Source organism: Mercenaria mercenaria, chromosome 17, assembly GCF_021730395.1.
Source record: "Mercenaria mercenaria strain notata chromosome 17, MADL_Memer_1, whole genome shotgun sequence".
In the NCBI taxonomy this organism is placed as follows: Eukaryota; Metazoa; Mollusca; class Bivalvia; order Venerida; family Veneridae; genus Mercenaria; species Mercenaria mercenaria.
Window position 1 is genome coordinate 69679180 of NC_069377.1, and position 26158 is coordinate 69705337.

General features: G+C 35.4%; 1 protein-coding gene across 2 annotated transcripts; it reads left to right on the plus strand.

Moving 5' to 3' along the window:
* LOC123536649 (SH3 domain-containing YSC84-like protein 1) lies at window positions 1-25660 on the plus strand. 2 transcript variants are annotated; one of them, XM_045319986.2, is made up of 9 exons: window positions 1-153; window positions 3718-3875; window positions 4638-4760; window positions 8521-8585; window positions 9557-9798; window positions 10418-10616; window positions 11658-11946; window positions 15311-15415; window positions 17096-25660. In XM_045319986.2, exons 2-9 carry the CDS (start codon window positions 3761-3763, stop codon window positions 17206-17208), a joined length of 1251 nt encoding a protein of 416 aa, XP_045175921.2. In that variant the 5' UTR covers window positions 1-153; window positions 3718-3760; the 3' UTR covers window positions 17209-25660. The 2 variants fall into 2 exon arrangements, with proteins under 2 accessions (XP_045175921.2, XP_053384522.1); XM_053528547.1 differs by having other exon boundaries at window positions 3-108.
* The last annotated feature ends 498 nt before the right edge of the window (window positions 25661-26158 follow it).

Below are 26158 nucleotides of genomic sequence, written 5' to 3' on the forward strand. Positions count from 1 at the left end.
GCTACTCCAACAATGTAAACAAAGGGAAAAACAACGTCAGTCTCTTCAGAAAAGACAGTATAACATGATTACATATCATTGATACATTAAACTGGCACATTATAAGAAGTATTGAGAATGGATTATTTTTAATACTACTTTCTGTATATAAATGTGAGTGTCACAAGTATAATACCATAAAATGTTAGTATCCAACTTGATATGTGAACCAGGAAGTGATTGCAGCCTTAGATATGCAGTGCACTGCCCAACAATAATACTGATTATTATGCAGGTTATTTTAGTAAAATACCCCAGTCTCTACATAGGATCGAACCCCGGACACTCTAACGATGTTGCTAAAAGATTACATTGTAGGGGGACACTAACCACGTCACTTAAAAGCTGTTGGAAGTGTCTTATATACCTACAACCACTACAGTATTTGCGCAGGTGCTCGTCCAGTCATGGTGCTCATATTGGTCCTCTCATTAAAAAAAAAGTTAAAAAGCACTGTTTTAATCCTAAAACGAGTATTTGATGCCAGATATCCCTATAGCTTACATTTAAACTCAAAGATGCCAACTTTTCTTAGACACTTGCAAAATAATGGGTGACAACCGGCAATTTTGTTGAAAAACGAAAGTAGAAAACCTATGCCATACTTGGTGTCTTTGAGTTTAAATGGAAGTTATTTAATGCTGTAGACTAGGCATAATAAGATTGTTTACTATTTTCTAAATGCCCAATGTGTAAAGTTTGTAAACGGCAGCAAGGTAGCCTGCATTGTTACTGAAATGGACATACTGGTTGTTCCACAGCGTGTGCTAGGAAACCTCCATAGCAATATGGCAACATAGGGACTCAGTAATGAGTGTCACTGCATCAATTTTCTTCCAAAATAGATGTCACGACATAATTTTTAACTTGAGCTTGTTTTTGCCCTAACTTATAATTTTTTACTCTAAGCAAGCAAATTACACACTTAACACTTTGAAATATACCAAATGTCACCTAGCTGTGAAAGCTATAAATGGGCAAATTTAGTGTGGAAATGTGTATTTTTTTAAGTACACCCAAAACAGTGAAAAAGTGGGGTTTTTTTGTTTTTTTTTTATCAATTTTTATTGCAAAATTGCAATGAAATGATTATTTGCTATCAAAATCAGACCAAACTAGCCCATTTATAAAGATTCAATATCTGGACAAATCTCAATTTTTGCCGAAATTTTCTTATAGTTGACACATGCCTAAATAGTATTTCCTATATATTCTATATAAAACTGACATTTTTTAAAGAGCTGCCAAACATATCTAGACCCATTTCAGAGAACAAATCCCTACCTCGTTTTAAAGAATTATGATAAAACTGACATAAAATGAAGAGAAAAGTTAAGTACGGGTCATGTATCGTATAAGAAAGATTTCTGTTGTCACATTTGCTTACTGTAAAATCATATCAAAATCACACTGCTGTGACCTGGAAGTGCTACTCATACTAAAATTGAGTTAATACGTGCACAATGAAATTTAAACAGAAGCCAGCTTTAATTTTGACCTCTGTGGCCATGCCAAGTGAAAAATAAAAAAAAATAGTGTTCAAAAACCTGTCCGCAGTTATGTGACAGTGAGTAGAAATCAGAATGCATTTACACTAGTTAGGCCTTAATTAATGTTTTCTGGGGGAAAATGCCAGAAAGTCATTTTGAAAAGTGCTTGCCCCAGTGACATGAGTCATTAGAAAGTTTACAACTGCATTTTGACATGTACTTTGCTTCCATATCCCCAATTTAAAAAAAAAAATTTGAACTGAAATTTGAATTGAATTGAATCAATGATTGGCCATCTTTTGGGCAAGTCTATAATCATTAGAAAAATCTTACTTCAAAGCCTAGTTGGAGACCATTTACACGAAACAAGTGAGCAACATCGTACAATTTAAGTGGTAGTTTTCTCTGTATCCGAATAAATCTCAAACATTTTTGGCATGAAAGACTTCCCCCTAAAACACATCAAAGACACAAGTCAGTGAGTGTCAGTTAAAAATATGTTACAAGCGGTCAGAACAGGCTGAATGCAAACTAACAAGGCTAAAAACTAGATTCAATTCTACTTAATTACTTACAGTTTACCTTCTTTTTTTTTTCTTTTTTTGCACAAATTATTTATCTTTGCCTGTCATTATAAAGCTGCTTTATATTCAGATAAGAATTTGATTTTATCCCTATGTATAACAACAGAAATTGTCTTGGCCAGGCAAAATGTTCTTTACACCTGCTGTTTGTCATCAGAACCCATGGCAGGCAAAGATGATGTGTGAAAACAAAAATGTTAAACCTAAGTCTTACTCATTCAGTTTATCAGCTGATATTTTGTAATTGCCATCCCTCTAATGGGATAGTGACAGTCAAAAGTTGTCTTGCTGTCTCTGAACATGCTAGTTTAGCCAATTCTAGAAAGACTTTGTAATCAATTTTGATCAGATGTTTCTGATTTCTGTTACTAGGAAAGCATGAAAACAACTGTGTGTAACGAGAATTACAGCACAAGCTACATGTGTACTGGTGACACACTTCCAAGTATCACAAAAGAAACCATCATATTCATAAAAGATCAGATTTAATGAGTAAAGTAAACCTTGGGGAGAAAATACTAAGGTCTCAACCTTAAGACCTAATGATCCATAGGGGGACACTCTAACCACATTGCTGAAGGGTTAATCCAAAAGCAAAGCTGTTGGAAGTGACCTGTAAACCTAATTTCACTAACTTCTTCCCCCTTACTTTTTCAGAGCTAACCTGCTCTCCAGAATGGCCTGGTAAGCTCAGTCTGTCAGTTTTCCATGGGGACTCGGGTGATCAACCAATAAAAGCGATTGTGGATATTGCAGCCCAGGTCACAGCCTATGATTCATTGAAACATAAGCTCCATAAGGCCAAACATGTTAAACTCCTGAGGGAGTGCATTATGGATAATAAGCTGCAAATAAGTTAATATCAAAATAATTGAATACAAGTTGCATGATTGAAATTATTGCCATATATGGATGAGGTGTTTTTAAAGGCCTTGAGTGTTCAGTTCTACCAAGTTTTGCATATATCTGACACAGCAAAATGATAAAATTGATGAAAGTAAAAGTTAGACATTGGTAAAAATACTATGAAAACGTTTTCTGCATTATTTCGAAATTGTTGCAATGGTTTTCTACTTTCTGCACAGTATGTTTGGTTATTTATAAGAATATCTTGCGAAAGTCTTATGTGAATAAGTTTGCACAACTAGTTACTTAAATAGAAATTATTTTTCACCGAAAATTTGTTGGTTAGTCCCTTTAATATCACAAACATTAAATTAAAACCAAAGTAAGTTTTGCCAATATTTACATGAAACTTTATAGTTCTGCAGTCAGTAGGTTGTACCATTTTCTACAACACCATATGAATTAGATTTGTAAACTACTTTGATATCTAATTTTGAAGCCTGTACCTTTTTTTTAGCTTGACAATTCAAAGAATAAGTAGAGATATTGCACTCACCTGTTCGTCAGCATTAGCATCTTGATTGGTTAGGTTTTTGTGTGTAAGCTGCTATTTCAGTAATCACTAGTAGGAATGGATTGAAACTTAACACATTTGAATATTTTGATGATTTCACACAAAATGCACAGGTTTTATAACTTTGTTTTCCATTTTTACAAAGTTGTATAATTATTTTTTCCAATTCCCTTTTTACTTTCAGATTATTTACATGACAGTTTGTAAGAAATTTTTATCCTACAAAGATGGTGAATACTCCTATACCACACAGCCTGAAGTCAGAGGCAAAAAAAGCGGCAAAAATTCTCAAAGAATTCACCGTTCCCACAGCAAAAATGGGACCTGACAAACTCATACCAGGTATTACAAATTAATGGCAAATATACAAGGTGACTAATGGGGCTTATTTTGACTACTATTGATACTGCAGAAAAGACTTATGATATTATTGACATTATTTTAGCAGCATTCTATTATAATGCTATTGCAATAGTTGATGCGGTGTTCTTGTTGTGTCCTGATGGCTATTTTCCGTACATTAAGAGCACATTGTACACCTGATTGAGCACTTTTTGGAGACAGATGCATTGCCCTATCTTCTGTACTTGGAGTTTATTCATAATAGAAGCACTTAGATAAGAAGATACTCAATGCAGAAATAGACAGAAAAATCAGTTTTATCGATGCAAAAATATACTTTCATGTAGACTGTGAAAAAATATGAGGGAACCATAGGTGACACTTAAATATTTGATTTTAACTTCCATCATTGATGCGTACATGTGTACTATCAGGACTCTTAACAATTGTTGCAAATTATTTAGACACTACCAGTAACAGTTATTGCAGTTTGTATACTGATATTAAATTTAGGAAAACAGAAAAAATGCATGAATAATTATCGACTTGATTTTGGAAAAAAACTGTTCAAAACACTAATAGATGATGTAATAGAATGCTGGTTGATCAATTACATGTAAATAGAACAGGATTTAGTACTATTATTCAACAGTAATGGGGTGAAATTTTTCCCCAAACTTATTTATTACAGTCCCTTCTCTCTTGTTTTGCCAGTATAAGAAATATCATTATTTTGATAAAAATATAGTAATGTCATTTCAGCTGGAATTTTCACAAAAGCAAAAGGCTTGGCAGTGTTAACGGTAGTGAAGGCAGGATTTTTGGTGACAGCCCGTGGAGGAAGTGGTATTGTTATTGCCAAAAAGGATGACAGTATAACCTCAGGTTTGTTTATGCATTATCAAGCCGAGTTTAACTGTACATTGGGTCTTATTATGACCCCCTTCAAGTTCAAGGAAGAGGGGTATATTTTTTTGCTCATTGGATGGGTCGGAAGAAAGACCAATTTGGTTTCCTATAAATAACTATAGAATGCTTGATCTCACAGTGGTCAAACTTCACAGGATGATTGCCTGTGGTCAGTAGATGATCCTTATTTTTATGGGGATAGTATTTCAGTGGTCAAAGTCACTGGAAACCTTAAGTAAAAAATGCTTAGGCCTACAGTTGTCAGACTTCATAAGATGCTTGCCTTTGGTCAGTAGATGATCCCAGTTCATTTGGGGATCTGTAGGTCAAAGGTCAATGTCAGACTGACTTCGAGACTGAAAATGGCTTTCTCTCAATAAGTAATGAATGCTTTGGCTTACAGTCTTCAAACTTCATATGATTACTGCCTGTAAACAGTAGATGACTCTCTTTTGGGAGTCAGTATGTCAAAGATTAAGGTCACAAAGACATTGAGACTGAAAACAGTTTCTGTTCTATAACTGAAAAAACTTTGGCCTGTTCCCTTACAGAAGAAAAAGGCCTGCTGCGTACTCTTGCTGTGTACATACAGCGTATATGATGCGTACATGATGTGTACTGAAATCAAAGGCTTTAAATAGTACGCAGGATATACACCGCACATACACCGATAGTACGTTTGTAGTACACTTTTGACATGCAAATGAGCTCTGCCGCGTACTACTTGCTGCGTACATGCTGTGGACTACATAGTACACAGGATGTGCGCTGGAGGAATTTAGTATGCGGGAAATAGTACGCAGCATATACGCGGCACATACATTTTTCACATGCAAATGAGCCTGCGGTGTACTACCCTTGCGGCGTACATTCTGTGTACTCCTGCTGCGTACATGCTGTGTACTCCTGTGGCGTACATGCTGTGTACTCCTGTGGCGTACATGCTGTGTACTTCTGGCCCGAGTCCTGCGGCGTACATGCTGTGTACTCCTGCTGCATACATGCTGTGTACTCTTGTGGCGAAACTGCTGTGATAATGTAAATTCCTTACCCCACCAACTTTCGTATACAAATGCTGATCATTTGGACAGAAAAAAACAGAAAAAAGATAAGTGACATGCATCAATAAGTATTTACCCTTACCAAAATAATGAAGATTGATGTTATCAAATAAATTAGTATGCTTTTCTTCATCCACTTTTCAATGAAATAAATCAATTTTTGTAGCATGTAATTTGGTAAACATTTGAAGAAAATGGCGTAACTGCATCAAGGGGAAACAACTTTAATGCAACTAAATATAAGTGTTATGATTTGTTATAGACGATGTGTGCGTAGTATGTATTTATTTTGATTAAAATCCATCTGAGAACAATCTAGGACTGGAATAATATAAGCATTTATACACTTTTACGTCCGTAAAAAGTAGCGCACCAAAAAATTTTGGATTGATTTTTTCCAATGGGGCGAGCGCAATTAGCCAAAAACGTTCTGAAAATATACGAGCGGCAAATCCGATGAACAACTTTTTAATTTGGTGAAGCCTTAATGAGTTAACATAATGAGCATTAAAGCCTTTATAAAACATGATAGAATTGTGTTTTGCTTAAGAGTATCAAATAACAGTGAGAGCTATTAATTCTTCTCATTCAGGCGCTGTTGAGGCATTATCTTGGTAATTATTTCATGTATTACAAAATGTAATGCAACAAAGTTCAAATAAGGCTTTTCAATTATCCAAGTTAGAAAGCTCCAGGATTAATTCAAAATGAAAAAGAATATATTTTTACACTGCATGCAAGGTGCAGCTCAGAAATCACTAAGATGTAAGCTTCACAAATGAACATTGCAAATAGTTTGGCAAATTTTCATTGTTCAGAATACCGATAATCTGAACTATTCTATGCTATTAAGATAAAAGTTACTCGGAAATCAAGTTGTTGCTTCCAAAAAAAAAAAAAATGTACAAATCCTTCCTGCATGAAGTGTACTTCAGACTTTTACCTAAAAAAATTCAAAGTATAAACACCAAAAGAAAATGAACAAGTCCCTCCCGCGTATATGAAGTTTACTTCAGACTTTAACTTATAAAAAAAAAAAACTAAGTATAAATGCAAAAAGAAATTGTACAAGTCTTTCCCGCGTATATGAAGTGTACTGCACAAATTTCAAAGTATCTGCGGTGTACATGCAGTGTACTATTTTCTTGTACAAGTACCTCCTGCGTACATGCAGTGTACTCCTTAAATTTTCAGAGTCTGTGCTGCGTACCTGAAGTGTACTAGTGACCTCCTGCGTACATGCTGTGTACTCGTCGAAATAGTACGCGGCATGTACGCGGCTTGCGGTGTATGTAAAATGTACTCCTCTGGCGTACTACTGTGTTCGCAGCATATACACAGCAAATACGCAGCATGTACGCCACAGAGGCTTGCTTCTGTAAGGGTAGTCATTAAACATAATAGGATGACTGCCTTTGGTCATTTGACAACCACTATTGTTTTAGAAAACAGGTTAGTAAGACTGCTAAAAAACTAAATGAATGCCTTTGCCTACAGTCATAGAACTTCATAGAATGATTGCCTGTGGTCAGTAAATGACCCCTGATTGGTTTTGGGATGAGTTGGTCAATGGTAATAGATACTGTGACCTCTAGTCTGAAAATGATTTCCACGCAAGAATTAAAAATGCTATGGCTGTTAATTTTATTTTTTTTAATGTTAAGTTTGTTCAGTATGTAGTTTGTTGGCCTGTCTGAAAGTATCATTGACTAAGGATGTAGTTCAAGGTCTATATTACTTTCTGGCAGGTCAACAAAGCTATGTTTTGGCCAAAATGTAAGTCTGCAATTGTTATATTATATTCTCATGCTGTTGTACGAAAAACTGATATTTAGCAGATAGTATCATGTCGGTAAGGCAGCCAAGACATCTTTTTTTTCAAGTATTTTCCCTTTCTATGACCATACTGCACTGCCCTGTTGGTCAGTGAGATGAGCTTGTTTCAGCAGGGTACATAATATTTGCTATTATTCACTAACATTTAGAGCAGTCTATATTTTTTTGCTATACTGTGCCTTGAAGGGCTGATGGATCATGATTAACTTTAAACACAGACTTAGTGACTCACTAACAAACATTGCAATATACTCTAGGTCAAAACATGTTTCAGTTTTACCCAGGAGTATGTCTTATGATATAACCAGCTACTTATTGTTACTGCAAAATCAAAATATTTTTTGAGGGATGTTTTCTTACCCTTTTCTCTGTCAGCATTCAGTAAAACAAATACAAAAAGGTGTGTTGCTATAATTTAAATAGCCCTATTGTAGTATTTCAGGAGATTGTAGTATTTCAATGAAATTCTACCATGTGAACCAATTTTTATATAGCGATCTTATAGCCTCCCAAAATATTCTATTTTACAGTAAATATTGACACTGTAAATAAGGCTGTTGAATATTGATTGCAAAATAAAAGTGAGATGAGAAATAACTACCCTGGTATCAATATAACTTTCAATTCACAGACACAGTAATCTCGTAAGCATTGAGACAGAAAAAAGGGCAGTAATTCCAGACCAAAACAAAACTTTTGTCATATATGTTTGTACATTTAAACTTCGTTCGAAATGATAATTCGAACACCACCCTTCCTTTGAACTCCCTATATAATGTATTTTGTTCAATGGTTTGAACTACTGATAACTGGAACAAAGTTTTCATTTTATTTTGAAGGTTGGTCGGCACCATCTGCGATAGGTATAGCAGGCATAGGTGGAGGCTTTGAAATAGGTGCAGAGGTAAAATTGTTTCTTAATTTGTTATTACCTAGATGAAAAGTATATGGGGCCTATATTGGAGTTCAGTCCATGTTTAATGGATTTTCAAATATTATTGCACATAAAAATTCAACATATTACGTGGAGATACACACATTACCTAGGTCTGTGGTCAAGGCCACCCAATTAAAAAGTCAAACAGCTTTATTTCCTGTACCCGTCATATCATCTAATCGGTACAAGAACTAATGAAACTAGCGTCACTTATTTACCTTGACAAGAACACATGGAAGTAAATAGCTTTATTTTGTGTCTACTCTGTATCTTCTAAACAGCTGGTAGGATTTTTATGAAACTAGTATCCATTGTTTACCTGATCAGGATGACATGGGAATGTATTACCTGCAGTGGCAGCTCTAAGTCTATTGTACTTTTTTAGCTGTTTTTATTTGTTTGTTACTTAAAGAATTTTCAATAGTTATATCTGTAGTTGGCTAGTTTAGTTATTGATAAAAATTTTGGATATCCCCAGGTGAGTCAGAATTTAATTCTATGTGACGATTTGATAAAACACATTGTGCCAATCATCCTCAACCTCAGATTTATATGAAGAGGTTGGCAGTATCTTGTGGGGAACAAGTTAGTACTGGTACAGAATCCAGGAACACTGGTTAGGTTAACTGCCCGCCGTTACATAATTGAAATTCTGTTGAAAAATGGTGTTAAACCCAAAATGAGCAAAAGCTTGAAAATGGTATCAAATTTCTGGGGCATATAGTTGCTGCCTTGTCAGTAAGGGAGCAAACTTCACTTCACTCATACCTCATGTTTACTATAGATAGACTTCCATACTTAAGTATAAAGAGTCTTTTTTCATGTCAAAATAAAACTTCCACATTCCATATTTTGATAGAAGCAAAATAATTATCATTTGAAATGAACTAAGAATATTTACTAGTGTAAACTTTTATCACAAATTTTCTCATTTTTAGGTTACAGACTTTGTAATCATTCTGAACAAGCGTTCTGCAGTAGAAGCCTTTTCAAAGGGAGGTAACCTGACCATTGGCGGTAACTTTACTGTGGCAGCTGGTCCACTCGGGCGAAACTTGGAAGCTGATGTTGCACTAAGAAGCACTGCTGCTATATACACATACTCAAAAACTCGGGGAATATTTGCTGGAATTTCTGTAGAAGGGAGTGCCCTTATAGAGAGAAAGGATGCAAATAAAAAGTAATTTTTGTTATTTTATTTTTGTACTTGTCTGGAAAAGAATTAGAGTTATTTATATTCATCTTTTATTAAAAAGTATCTTGAACTTCTCAGTGAACTTTTATGTTTCTAAATTCTGTTTTCCAAGATGGATTATGGTAAAGACAAAGATGTCTCATCAGGATTACTTTACCTGACCACAGATATAGAGGATCTAAAATTTGCAATGTAATGCCTTTTGTGTAACTATTATAGAGGACAGTTGTTTTGCTAGGAGATCAAACTCGCTACCACTGGATTCAAGTCTATACAGTTCCTATGACTGGAAATGAGATGCTGTATATGAATTATATTGCTTGTATACATCTTGATATATACTTTATTGGTGGCAGTAGGAAACAATTTACACTTTCTTCAAGAATGTTTGAACAGTTAATTTTATTTATATTGAGCAGCTAACCCAGTGTAAACAATACATGAGGAGCTAGAACAGTCAGAACTGCCCTGTTAAGGCAGGTACTGGTATGTTCATTTCAGCTGGTCCAATTCCTTTCTAAACTTTCCAATTTACAATAAACATGGGCTCATTTTGCTGTTTGCCCTAACCCTTTTACAGCTTTTTAAACTTTCCTTTTTCAAGGTTTTATGGTCGTGATATAAGAGCATATGAAATCTTGCAAGGATACGTTGATCCTCCTGAAGAGTGTGCCTGTTTATACGAGGTTCTTGAGGGTCACCGGAAACAAGCTGAGAAAGAACTTGTCAGGATGGCAAAAAAGGAGGCACTAAAGGCCGCTTCTGGTGCTACAGGAGACCTTGACTTGAAGAGTAAATTTAGTGTATGTATATTGACATTTTTATTCAACAAGTTTAATGAATTCAGTATTATAAGAAATTTTCTTTCTTTACCTGTTATATATAAAGAAATATCAAAATTATATACTGGCTTTGTTTCCCACAACGTCAGACATGTGATAAATGTATGCACAGTATTCACTGATAACAAACATGGTTATAACAATTTCCAGTAATAAGGAACAAATTCAAATGTCTTGATTTTCCCATTCTGTATTCTGCATAAAATAAAATGGTTATGAAAGACATGTTTGTAGCAGGTTATTGGATATAAGGAACCCCCATGTCCCTTTTGCAAAAAAAAAAATACATTTATGGATATAGCAGACACAAAAATCATAATCAGAAAATATAATATAAACAGTTAGATTAAAGGTCAATCAAGTAAACTAAACTACATTCTATATGGTAAGTACACTTCAGCAGCGGACTTCAAGGCATGATCAATCATTTCCTTATAAGGAATTTGTTTGCTATATCTTAATAACAATCTCTGGATGTAACAAATGGATTACACTAGTCATTAGGAGTTTGCTATAAGTGGAGTTTACTGTATAAATGTTTATGAACTCTCTTAAGACACTTGTACAAATAGTGATCAACCATGAAACAAAATTTTGTGTGTTGAAGTTCACATAATGTTTAATTTACCTTACATGTTGGCGCTGATTGTAGGATCATGTTCCTCATGATACCTTTTGTTCAATTTTCAATGTATACAATAATTGAGTAAAATGTGTCAGACATTGTCATGTGGGTTTTAATTATTTACCCATCATAAGAGCTATACAAGAGTTTAAAAAGCATCGCAAAACACAGAATGTAACATGCTACAATGCATGAATTCTTAAGATTGTAAAAATGTCTTTTGACTGTCAAATACCAAGACTGCTGTACAACATTCACAACATCATGCATATACATTAATTTTGTATACCATATTTCACACGGCACTTTTTGATAGCACTTAAACTTTTTTGTTGTTGAAAAAAATTGTCTAATATATATACTATTTATTATTATAGAGTTTTACAGGCTCATTTAAGTCAAGACGGAAATCTAAAGACAAAGAAGACAGTTCACCAGGGAAAGACTGGGACTCTGATGACTCCAGCTCTCCACCTCTAAGTAGTAAAACTCCGCCTCTAGGAAGTAAAACTCCGCCCTCAGGAAATAGAATATTTTCAAAACGCATGACAAAGACCACAAAGACTGTTACAAAAAATACATCAAGCAATTATAAGTCATCAAGTCCAGAGTTTCACAGAAGCCATCAGAAATCAGCAGGAAAGACGAGGCCCAGATCAGTCTCAGGTCTATATTTCTTGAAGTTCTCAGATCATTTTATGAATATTCCTTACTTTTTTTTTATTGTAATTTACTTTAATAATGAAATATGATTTTTAAAACTTTAGCCATGTTTTAGTTGGGATTGGTAAAAATTGATTTTGAGTGACTGATTCATAAAAGCTTCTCAGTGAACATTCACAATGTAATTAGTGATTACACTTACTAGCAACAGTTTCATCTAGTAGTTGAGAATATAAATGTCTCCCATATGTACATGATATAGTGGGAGAGACACATTGATTTAGTTAAACTTCCAGTACCACACAACACCTCCAGTACCACACACCTCTTCCAGTACCACACAACACCTCCAGTACCACACAACACCTCCAGTACCACACAACTCCTCCCGTACCACACAACACCTCCAGTACCACACAACTCTTCCAGTACCACACAACTCCTCCAGTTACACACAACACCTCCAGTACCACACAACTCCTCCAGTACCACACAACACCTCCAGTACCACACAACTCCTCCAGTACCACACAACACCTCCAGTACCACACAACTCCTCCCGTACCACACAACTCCTCCAGTACCACACAACACCTCCAGTACCACACAGCTCCAACACTTCCAGTACCACACAACACCTTCAGTACCACATAACACCTCCAGTACCACACAACTTCTAAAGTATCACACAACACCTCTAGTACCACACAACTTCTAAGGTACCACAAAACACCTCCAGTACCACACAACTCCTAAAGTACCACACAACTCCTCCAGTACCACACAGCACCGCCAGTACCACACAACTCCTCCAGTACCACACAACACCTTCAGTACCACACAACACCTCCAGTACCACACAACTTCTAAAGTACCACACAACACCTTCAGTACCACACAACACCTCCAGTACCACACAACTTTTAAAGTAACACAAAACACCTCCAGTACCACACAACTCCTAAAGTACCTCACAACTCCTCCAGTACCACACAGCACCTCCAGTACCACACAACACCTCCAGTACCACACAACTCCTCCAGTACCACACAACACTTCCAGTACCACACAACTCCATAAGTACCACATAACACCTCCAGTACCACACAACACCTCCAGTACCACACAACTCCTAAAGTACCACATAACACCTCCAGTACCACACAACACCTCCAGTACCACACAACACATCCAGTACCACACAACTCCTAAAGTACCACATAACACCTCCAGTACCACACAACACATCCAGTACCACACAACTCCTCCAGTACCACACAACACTTCCAGTACCACACAACTCCATAAGTACCACATAACACCTCCAGTACCACACAACACCTCCAGTACCACACAACTCCTAAAGTATCACATAACACCTCCAGTACCACACAACTCCTCCAGTACCACACAACACATCCAGTACCACACAACTCCTAAAGTACCACACAACACCTTCAGTACCACACAACACCAGTACCACACAACTTCTAAAGTACCACAAAACACCTCCAGTACCACACAACTCCTAAAGTACCTCACAACTCCTCCAGTACCACACAGCACCTCCAGTACCACACAACACCTCCAGTACCACACAACTCCTCCAGTACCACACAACACATCCAGTACCACACAACTCCATAAGTACCACATAACACCTCCAGTACTACACAACACCTCCAGTACCACACAACTCCTAAAGTACCACATAACACCTCCAGTACCACACAACTCCTAAAGTACCACACAACACCTCCAGTACCACACAACACCTCCAGTACCACACAACACCTCCAGTACCACACAACTCCTCCAGTACCACACAACTCCATAAGTACCACACAACTCCATAAGTACCACATAACACCTCCAGTACCACACAACACCTCCAGTACCACACAACTCCTAAAGTACCACATAACACCTCCAGTACCACACAACTCCTAAAGTACCACACAACACCTCCAGTACCACATAACACCTCCAGTACCACACAACACCTCCATTACCACACAACTCTTCCAGTACCACACAACACCTCCAGTAGCACACAACACCTCCAGTACTACACAACTCCTAAAGTACCACATAACACCTCCAGTACCACACAACTCCTAAAGTACCACACAACACCTTCAGTACCACACAACACCTCTAGTACCACACAACTCCTAAAGTACCACATAACACCTCCAGTACCATACAACACCTCCAGTACCACACAACACCTCCAGTACCACACAACACCTCCAGTACCACACAACTCCTCCAGTACCACACAACTCCTCCAGTACCACACAACACCTCCGGTACCACACAACACCTCCAGTACCACATAACTCCTCCAGTACCATACATCACCTCCAGTACTGATTAAATCTTCAGCAGAGGCATGACCCTTGATTTGTCTAATATTTTGATCTGTATACTCCTGCGATACCACTTTGAAATTCCACCAATCTTCACAGCCATTACTGTTGTCAAACATTGTTGTATATATAGTTGGAATGTTGTGGTTCAGTGATTTTTCCCTGGAGTTATGGACCTTAATTTGTGGTAAGTGGTGGGAGATATATATATTTTGTGAAAAATAATCACTAGTTTTCCTTTTAATGTTATGCCGGCCCATGAATTTCACAAAAATCTCTTGCAATCTGTAAGAAAATGTTAAGATAAATATAATTGATATAACTTGTCCTACTGAAATAAGCTGTCAGTTACTAGTGCAAAGAAATTAACCTTGGTAAATGGAACAGAAACATGGTGTAAATGTTAATATATTCTTGCTCAGCTTTGAAAAACTCTTGAAGACTTAAAGTAGTTCTGCATGTTTGATAAACTGGATGTTATGGTATAAGTTCATTTATCCATATAGCGTAGAATAAAGCCTCCATTCTGCATAAGGAATCGCTAACCAATCTATAAAATTATTGGCAATTTGTATGTGTATTTTTGAGTTCAGCAATGTCACTATTATTCTATTACCTATTATTCACTAACTTCTCAATTTTTGATTTTTGATTTTGTCTTTTTTATTCTGGATTTTATAAAAATCCAGGTTTCATCAAGTTCTACATTATGGAAGTTTTTTTTTAAATCTAACCATGCAGAACTATCTTAAGAAGTATGCACCCAAGGAAAACAAGCATTAATTTGGTTTGACATGAGGATTTGTGACTACTGACCACTGCTTAGACCAAACTCTTACAGTCTTATTGAATGGCAATACCTTATCCACTAGATCCTCAATGCCTTTGTTGAAAAGAAGTGACATAAGATTGAAGGTGGTGTTATTTTGTATGTTATATCTAACATTTCTGCAAAAAGTTATTTAGTTGCTTTCTAATATTATATTTGTTTACAGGGGCTAGCAATTTGTCTACTGGATCTAATGATTCCTGGGACCTGTGGGCTACAGCCAAGCATCCATTTGAAGGACAGCTACCATGTGACCTGTCTTTTAGAATAGGTAAGTGTCAGTTAAGTCAGGTAAATGTGGTTCTGAACAGGAAGTGTAAAAACCAAACAAAAATGATGAAATCTTAGTCAGTTTTTGCTGGACTACTCAAAAAGTAGGTGAAGTTACTACACTAGACCATTTATCGACATAGGTGTCTGCACCCCAGTTTGGTTAGGTTTTTTATGTTAGTTGGTATCTCAGTATCTACTTACAGGAATGGATAAAAACTTCACACACGTGTTCAGTATGATAACCTGACATGCATTGCACAGGTTCCACAGATAACTCTTTTTTTCTTTTTTTTCAAAGCTATTCCCCTTTTTCAACTTAATATATTTGATTAAGTTCTTTTTGTGTATAAGCTTGTATCTCACTAACCTCTTTGAGATAATAGATATTGAAGCTTAATACATCTGTTTACTGTGATGACCTGACCTCAGTGCACAAGGTCAGTAACTCTGTTTTCAGTTTCTACAAAGTTATGCCCCTTCTTAACAATTTTTGGTGAAGCTTTTGTATGAAAGCAGGTATCTCAGTAACCACTTGTGGGAATGTATTGAAACTTGACACACTTGTTCACTGTGATGATATGTCCCATAACCCTCTTTCTTTTTTTCAGTTATTCCTCTTTTTAGCTCACCTGAGCATGAAGTCACCCATCTGCTTGTCTGACCATTCACACTTTTCTTCAAATGACACCGCCTCTGAATGATGAAACTTGGCCTGGATGTTCCTTGCATGGTCTTGAACCAAAGTTACTCAAATAATTCTATTCCATACAGAATTTAGTTGCAATGGCAATCATAAGAAAAAACTTCCAAACTCTTCTTTTCCATAACCACAAGTTCCTGAGCTTTGATATTTGGTAAATAAAATTGTGTAGTGGTAATCTACAAAGTTTATTCAAAATCATACTTCTTTGGACAGAATTGACCCTGAGACCATATTAGTCATTTGTTTTACTTAGAAAAACATTAAAACCCTTCTTATCTAAAACTGCAAGGTTTGATATTTTTTTAAAGTTTTTTGTGTAAGCATGTTTCTTAAAATTACTTGACAGAATGTTTTCGAATTCTACACACATCTTTTGCACGAGATATCATAAGGCATGTGGCAGGTATAATAACTCTGGCTTACATTTCAGTAACAGTTATGCCCCTTTTTGTGCCCCCCCAACCCCCTCCAAATTTTTGGGTGGGCACTTAGAGTTGCCCTTGACCATTGGCTGTCCATTCTTTTCGTCTGTCTGTCCAAATTTGTTGAAGCTGTAGATATTCATTGGATTTGTAGCTCGACTGTTTGAAATTTTACAAATAGAAGAGCTTTCCAATCATAGTCGTCTGCATCACAAAAGTTCAGGTTGATGCTTTGCATGTAAGCAGGTTTCTCAGAAACTATCACTTGTACTCGTACAGTAGTATTACAGTTGAATATATAATTCTGAAATTTTGAAAACTTCAGCCAGATCTTTATTTGGATAGATTACATTCCATTTTTTTGTTCAGAAGACAAGATATATCTTTTAAAAGTTGATAATTTTAGGTTTAAGGCTAACGAAATGTGACAGTGCCATAAATCAAACAAAGTAATATGACTGTTTCTTATTGTGTACATAATTTAGCCATTTTTCATGTATTTTTGATGATACATTTATAAAAATCATGATCAGTTAAAACTCTTGTTTTTCAGGAGACAAAATAGAAGTTCTAACACGGACAGACACAAAAGATGATTGGTGGGAAGGGCGATTCAAAGGAAATGTTGGAATATTTCCTGCAAACTATGTTCAAGTCAAATATTGAAATCCTTGACATATATCTCAGAGCTGAACCTTTCTGAAAACTATGCACACCTATTTGCTTCAAAAACCTAAAAGACAAAATAATACAAAAATATACATGATTAACATTTTTTAAACACAATTCCAAAGTAAAAAATTGTGTAAAGTTTTTTCTGTACACTGTGCTACGCAAAATAATTTTGTGATGAGATAATACATTCCTATAACTAGTCATTTTTAATGTCTCACTTGTTTTGTTTTTTCAAAGGTCAGGTAATATTTACATTTTTTCAGATCTGTTTATTGTATTTGCTTAAAAACGACTTTTTTTTTTACTGGATTCAGGCAAGTCTTATCAGGAGAAAAAAAACATGCATAAACAAATAAATTCACATGCTGTTAATGCTTGTTTTTTTTTTTTTAACTGCAATCAGGGCTGAATATTTATTCTTCTGCAAATGAACACTGAGCATCGTTTGGTTTCCTATTTTGGTAGCATGAAAGTTGCAATACAATTAATACTATGTTTTGCTGGTTTTGCTGCTAACCCCAACACACCCCAAATAGATACACCTCAGCTATGTGTTCACTAGCTAGGACCACAATGGAAATAAGAAAACTTTATGCTCTCTTTTTGTGTTATCCTTGGTATTGATTATATGTCATCTACAATTGCACTTTAATATTGACATTTATTTTATATAATGTTGACATTGAATTTGTATTTATCTTTGATATATTGTCTTTTTTACCACAATAAACTTGTCCAGTAGTTTATTTCTAGGAATCATATCAGTGATACTGGATGTATTAACCTAAATAATTTTATACAGTTTCTCATAATTCATGCTATAATTTATTATCATTTAAAATTGAGTTCCTGTTTACCGTATTATTAAATGATATACTAAAGTATTGTTAACATTATGTTTGTGATAAAGAGAAATTAGTTTTATCATTTAAAAACATTGAATACATGCATTTGGTAGTGTTTTTGATTTAATTTGACACATTTGTATTACTGTCTCACACAGGCAACATCCTTCGGGATTCTGATGTTAATATACAAAAGAAGTTTTATTATCTATTCTGTATCCCTACACAGCTTCTCTAAGATAAACTGGAGCTCTGTTTCTTAACATGTACATTCTTAGTTTACAGTCTTAGACTTACAAATGACAAATGTTTATTTTGTTTCAACTTCATTCACAGTGTATCTAGGATTTATTACAAACATTGGCAGACAAAACATCGACATAACAGAACATAGGTCTGACAAAATAACAAGAGACAATTAAGCAGAAGTCTTGTGGACCAACAATGTATGACTGACATTGTTTAACGAAGGTCCAATCTCATTTATACTGTTGAACGTGTGATATTTATGAAAAAAGGAATGAAAATAAATTGATAAAGAGTCATGTTTTGAAGAGATAGTATTAGAGGGGTCAGAAGAGGGGTCATAGTTTTACTCTGTGTGAAATTGCACATAAATCAACACCTTGTATTGCATATCATAATACATCTTTTTGACAAAAAGTCATTTTGATAAAATATAAATGCTAGTCTGATAAAAAATTATAGTTGATTGAACAGTGATTGAAATACAAAATGACTGATAATGATGTATATTTACATTCGCCCAATCCTTTTCCTTTAAAAATTATGATGTTCATTTCGTATGAACATCAGAAAGAAAAGGCGCGAAAGTTACGTCAGGGAGAACGTTCCTTAGATGACGTCGCAATTGTTCCGTCTGGTGAACAGAATGGCCGGAGAGCTGATTTTAATGTTAAATGCCACAAAATATGTGCAATTTATATTATCTTGTTTACAAATGGAAAGGAAATGTAATAGATGAAAATATTTTTTTCAGTGTTCATGCGAAATAAACAACAGCATAGGATCGGCAAATTAAACACGTATTTGCAGATCCTATTCTGTCGTGCATTTCACATGAACACCAAAAAAAACCCATTTCATTTCTTAAATGTGCAATGACATGATTCCATGTGTTTTAGCATTATATAAGCATTACGTAACAGTAGTATAGCAATTATATTGTAGATGTTTTTCAATACTTTTTAAGGTTTTTTTTTTATGTTTTAATTGTTATGCTGGCTAGAAGATTTGTTGGCCTTTTGTCAGTTTGACAATCTGTCTGTCACTGTTTTGTCAATATTGCTTGCATGAGTCTTTGTGCAACTGTTAGGTCCATTAAAGTTTGTCAGTTAACATGATTAAGGGGAAAAAAAATTTGAATACTTAAAAGGGTTAGTTTTGATGGCTAGTGTTTGTGCCTTGGTAAGGTTTTGTGATGATTATTGTATGTTCAGCTTCAGGATGAGAACCTATGAATGTAGAAAAACTGACAGATTATTATTATATGATTATGAATATTTGGTCTGTAGTATCACTGTATATGGGGTAGTGGAATCAATGTAACATTTGTTATTTCTTTCTTTTGTTATCCTATTAAAGTTAGATGTTATGGGATCATATTTTCTGTTCACTGTAAATACTTATATATTGATTTTTATTTTTAGCTAGTGACAGAATGAGCTTTTGTGATCACCCTTCGTCCGTCATCCGTCCGTTCACAATTTCCTTGTGAACACAATAGAGACCACATTTTGTATTTGATTTTGATCAAACTTGCACACAACTTGTATGGACATAATATCTCGCTTCCTTTCGAAAACTGGCTAGATTCCATCATGGGTTCCAGAGTTACGGCCCCTTAAAGAGCCAAAATTTGCTATTTTTGGCTTGTGAACACGATAGATACAACATTTTGCAATCAACTTTAATCAAACCTGCACACAACTTGTATTGGCATAATATCTCTGTTCTTTTTGAAAACTGGCCAGATCCCATCAAGGGTTCCAGAGTTATGGCCCCTTAAAGGGCCAAAATTTGCTATTTTGGGCTTGTGAACACGATAGAGACATTTTGCAATCAACTTTAATCAAACCTGCACACAACTTGTACTGGCATAATATCTGGGTTCCTTTTGAAAACTGGCCAGATCCCATCAAGGGTTCCAGAGTTATGGCCCCTTAAAGGTCCAGACTTCGCTTTTTTGGCTTTTGCAGCCATATAGAGACTTCTTTTTATAGTTTGATTTGATACAAACTTGCAAAATATCTTCAACAACAATAAAACTTGGATTCCATGATGAATCTGTCAGAACCAACAAAGGTTCCGGAGTTATTTTATATCTAATTACCTCCGGATTTTAATCAAAATGGATTTATATCAGTAAGTACTTATAGGACTCGCTTGAAATTTTATTATTGTCATTAGTTGGACTGAGACAATCAGGGTAGATAACTATGAATGGATTTTATGTCAAATTACCTCCCTTTATTTCAAATTAAATGGGTATATCTCAGTAACTAATGAAGATACTGATCTGAAATTTCATTTATGCCATCAGATTGACTTTGACAATCAGTGAAGATACATATTGACTGAATTTATGACAAATTACCTCCCTTTTTTATGTAAATGAATATACCTAGCAGCTTCTAATGAGATTGGTTTGAAACTTTATTTATGTCTTCCATGGTAAGAAATAGTCATGTTAGATTGAACGTATATAAATATGAATGCTTTTCTAATATATTGTTATAAAGGCTTGTACTCTGTATCTTCTACGTGCATATGCCAATGCATGATTACCTCCCCTGATTTTATGAAAATGGATTTATCTCAGTAAGTATTTATAGGACTCATTTGAAATTTCATTATTGTCATTAGTTGGACTAAGACAATCAGGGTAGATAACTAGAGACTGATTTTATGTCAAATTACCTCCCTTTGTATCAAATTAAAATTGCTGTATCTCAGTAACCAATGAAGATACTGATTTGAAATGTCATTATGCCATCAGATGGACTCGGACAATCAGGGTAAATAACCTTTGACTGAATTTATGACAAATTACCTCCTTTTATTTTATGTAAATGAATATACCTCGGCAGCAAGAAAATGTTTATCTTGATGATATTTAATGTGTATGCCTATGTGATCTTTGTCAAACCTTGATCTTATCATTAAGAGCAGTGGTACTCAGGTGAGCGATATAGGTCCATCATGGCCCTCTTGTTTTATGTTTATCTATTGTTAATTCCATTGTTTTATTTGTGTCATATTATATGTCAGTTCTCAACATTACAGAAATTTTACCTTTAATCAAGGTCAAAACTTTAGCTTTGTAGAATGATGATATTTAGAAGATGTAGTCATTACTATATAGTATGTAAGACTATCTGGAATTTCATATTGTTTATTAGCCCACCATCATCAGATGGTGGGCTATTCAAATCACTCTGCGTCAGTGGTCCGTCGTCCTTCTGTCCGTCCTTCCGTCCGTTAACAATTTCTCGTTATCGCATCTCCTCAGAAACTACCAGGGGGATTTTGACCAAACTTTGTCAGAATGATGTATTGGTACCCTAGTTGTGTCCCCCTGAAAATCAGACTGGTTCAACAAGTTTTTAGTGAGTTATGGCCCTTTGTTTATTTCTATAATTTACATAGATTTATGTAGGGAAAAACTTTGAAAATCTTCTTGTCCAAAACCACAGAGCCTAGGGTTTTGATATTTGGTATGAAGCATCATCTAGTGGTCCTCTACCAAGATGATTCAAATTATTTCCCTGGGGTCTAATATGGCCCCGCCCCGGGGATCACATGGTTTATATAGACTTATATAGGGAAAAACTTTGAAAAACCTCTTGTTCAAAACCACAGGGCCTAGGGCTTTGATATTTTGTATGTGACATCATCTAGTGGTCTTTTACTAAAATTTTTCAAATTATCCCCCTAGGGTCAAATATGGCCCCGCCTCGGGGGTCACATGGTTTACATAGACTTACATAGGGAAAAACTTTGAAAATCTTCTTGTCCAAACCACAAAGCCTAGGGCTTTGGCATTTGTAATGTAGCATCATCTAGTGGTTCTCTACCAAGTTTGTTCAAATTATACCCCTAGGGTCAAATATGGCCCCGCCCTGGGGGTCACATGGTTCATATAGACTTATATAGGGAAAAGCTTTTAAAATCTTCTTGTCAATAACCTACAACATTCAAATTTGGACCACATGTTTGGTTTTGAGTGGCAAGATGAACCTTGACATGATTTGACCTTGATTTTGACCTAGTGACCTACTTTCACATTTCTGTAGCTACAGCCTTCAAATTTTGACCACATGTATAGTTTTGTCAATTAAAAAAAACTTTGACCTTGACATTGACCTAGTGACCTACTTTCACATTTTTGAAGGTACAGGCTTCAAATTTGGACCATATGCATAGTTTCATATTCCGAAATGAAATTTGACCTTGATTTTGACCTAGTGACCTACTTTCACATTGCTCAAGCTACAGCCTTCAAATTTGGACCACATGCATAGTTTTGTGTACCGAAACGAACTTGGACCTTTACATTGACCTAGTGACCTACTTTCACATTTTTGAAGGTACAGGCTTCAAATTTGGATCACATGCATAGTTCTTTGTTCCAAAATAAAATTTGACCTTGATTTTGACCTAGTGACCTACTTTCACATTTCTCAAGCTACAGCCTTCAAATTTGGACCACTTGAATAGTTTTGTGTACTGAAATTAACTTTGACCTTAAGATTGACCTAGTGACCTATTTTCACATTTCTGTAGCTACAGGCTTCAAATTTAGACCACATGCATAGGATTGTGTACCGAAACAAACTTTGACCTTGACATTGACCTAGTGACCTACTTTCACCTTTTTGAAGGTACAGGCTTTAAATTTGGACCACATGCATAGATTTGTGTTCTGAAGTGTAATTTGACCTTGATTTTGACCTAGTGACCTACTTTCACATTTCTCAAGCCACAGCCTTCACTTTAGGACCACTTGCATAGTTTTGTGTACAGAAATAAACTTTGACGTTAAGATTGACCTAGTGACCTACTTTCAGATTTCTCAAACTACAGCCTTCAAACTTGATGCACATGCTTAGTTTTGTGTACAAAGAACTTTGTCCTTGAAATTGATCTAGTGACCTACTTTCACATTTCTCAAGCTACAGCTTTCGAATTTGGACCACATGCACAGTGTTGTGTACTGAAATGAAATTTGACCTTGAGGTAGTCAATAAGTCTTGAAATTTGGAACACTCAAAAATGGCACATTGGTGGGCACCAAGATCACTCTGTGATCTCTTGTTTACCTTATCAGGATGTATAGATCTGTGATAATAATTGTCATTAAAATTCCAACTTCACTACTTGTGCTCCCGAGGTAGGCATGCATGTAACCCTTTCGTGAAGCTGTTTGGGATACAGGGATTTATAGTTTTGAAAGGAGATATTACACTCTAACAATCTTTTTACAGAATGTGCCATTATTGTCACCTTTTAATGAACAAATACATAAAAATCTTCACCAGTTGTTACACTAACATTTACATTTAACAACTTTTGAATGAAGGACTTTTAAGCCTAAATAAGTCAATGTATGTACAATCAAACTTTGTTAACTAGAACTCGGATAATTCATACACCACCCTTCTCTTGAACTTGTCTTTGGGTCCCGGAAATATCCCTATATAATGAATTTTGTTCGATATCTGGAACAATCGATCACTCAAACAAATTTTGTAGGTCCCGTCGAGTTCAAGTTAAAGTTAGACTGTATATTTAATTGTATATACATAAACTGTTGAAAGCGTCGATGATATTTATTTGATTTAGTGTAAGATCCGTTAATATCTTACTGAGTGAACACCAGATGCAGTATTTTCTGTGAATGTAGGCGCTGGTTATCACAAATGTGAGATATTTTAACAAACATTTTTTTCTTATTATTTCATGTCTTACCAAGTTGTACCTATTTTGTAGTTCCATACCAGTGGAAAAGTTTTTCTCTGTGAAATTACCAGATATAATTCACTTTAATTAATAGTAGTGTAATTATGATATCCGTATAGATTTTCTTATATCAGGATGTACAATCATGATAGAAATTGTCTGCTCTATAGATGAAAAAAAGAAGGAACAGAAAAGTTTATTTTTTAAAGACTAGGTGTGTATAAATTTGGATGAAACTATCTGCTGATCTTTACCGCTGATGTTTTAAGCTCACCTGAACTTTTGTTAGCATCTCCTCTCCAACTACATCTCCTCTCCAACTACTGGTCAGAATTTCTGGTCTGTAACAGCCTGTCAGGAAACTGTTGTAACTTTTTTCAAATGGTTACACAGCAAAGAAATTAGACAACCTGTTTGCATGAAGCTTTGTGGTGTCATTGTATGGACCTCTCCCAAGATTGTTAAGAGGCTCTGCTGGACCCCTTATAGGGGCCATCAGAGATAAAAATAGGAAAAAAAACTTTTAACAACTTCTTCTCAAGCAGTTGATGGATCTTCACGACACTTGGTCTGTAGCATCATTATGCTGACCTCTCTCTAGTTTGTTCAAATGGTTTCTCAAGGCCTTGTCAGGGTCCCCTTTATCACATTAAACAAAATCATTACATTTAATGTCCTGACATTAAAGGTCAAATGGTTGAGGTCAGGTGATCCTCTTTAGAGTATATTGACCCTCTTGTATTACCATAAAAACAACTTTGATACTGGTAAATAAATATACATGTGATTTTCAGGTATAAGTGACCAAATTTGGTAAAATAAAAACTGTAAGAATATCCTTAGAAAGCCTAAAATACAACTAAACAAAATACTATCAGACTTTGTGTGATTGTGTCTGTTCATCTTCTGATCCTTTCTCTAGCTTTTACAAAACTTCACAAACAAATTCCTCATCAGTACTGAGTGATATATTTTTTCAACATTTTAAGAAGAGTGACCTCAACAGATTTGTTTTTCAAGTTAAACACGTTATGGTCTGAATCACGGTTTGTTTTGTAATTTTCATGCAAGACAATTATTATGTTCATGTTTTAACTTCCATTGGGTACTACATAATTGAGCCGTGCCATGAGAAAACCAACATAGTGGGTTTGCGACCAGCATGGATCCAGACCAGCCTGCGCATCCGCGCAGTCTGATCAGGCTCCATGCTGTTCGCTTTTAAAGCCTATTGGAATTGGAGAAACTGTTAGTGAACAGCATGGAGCCTGACCAGACTGCGCGGATGCGCAGGCTGGTCTGGATCCATGCTGGTCGCAAACCCACTATGTTGGTTTTCTCATGGCACGGCTCATATGAACAAAGTTTTTACAGTTCTCTGTTAGTTGTTGGAATAACTCAAAAATATATAGTACTATTTTTCTTTTTATTCCATAATCTATGTGTCAGTTATATTTTTATTCCATTGTCTGTGTGTAAATAACATTTTCTGATATATATTTTGAAAAAAAGTTAAGTTTGATAAACACTGTTGTTACTTTTTCTTGGTCAGATATTCATTTGTAAATCTGTGATATTAACAACATACATTAACTCAGTAAAAAAATTCAACTACAGTTTTGAGTTGTTTTGAAATCCTGAAGATTTAAATTCATTTTCACTTGTATCTTTATACTAGTGTGTAAAGAACATGAAGATGTACTGCATTTTCTCTTGGAACTATTTACTAGCATGTGAAGTACATGAAGGGGATGTACTGCATTTTCTCTTGGAACTATTTACTAGCATGTAAAGAACATGAGAAAGTACTGCATTTTCTCTTGGAACTATTTACTAGCAAGTAAAGTTCATGAGGAGGTACTGCATTTTCTCTTGGAACTATTTACCAGCATGTAAAGTACATGAGGAAGTACTGCATTTTCTCTTGCAACTATTTACTAGCATGTAAAGTACATGAGGAGGTACTGCATTTTCTCTTGGAACTATTTACCAGCATGTTAAGTACATGAAGATGCATATGAAGTACATGAAGATGTACTGCATTTTCTCTTGGAACTATTTACTAGCATGTGAAGAACATCCTCACATTTTCTCTTGGAACTATTTACCAGCGT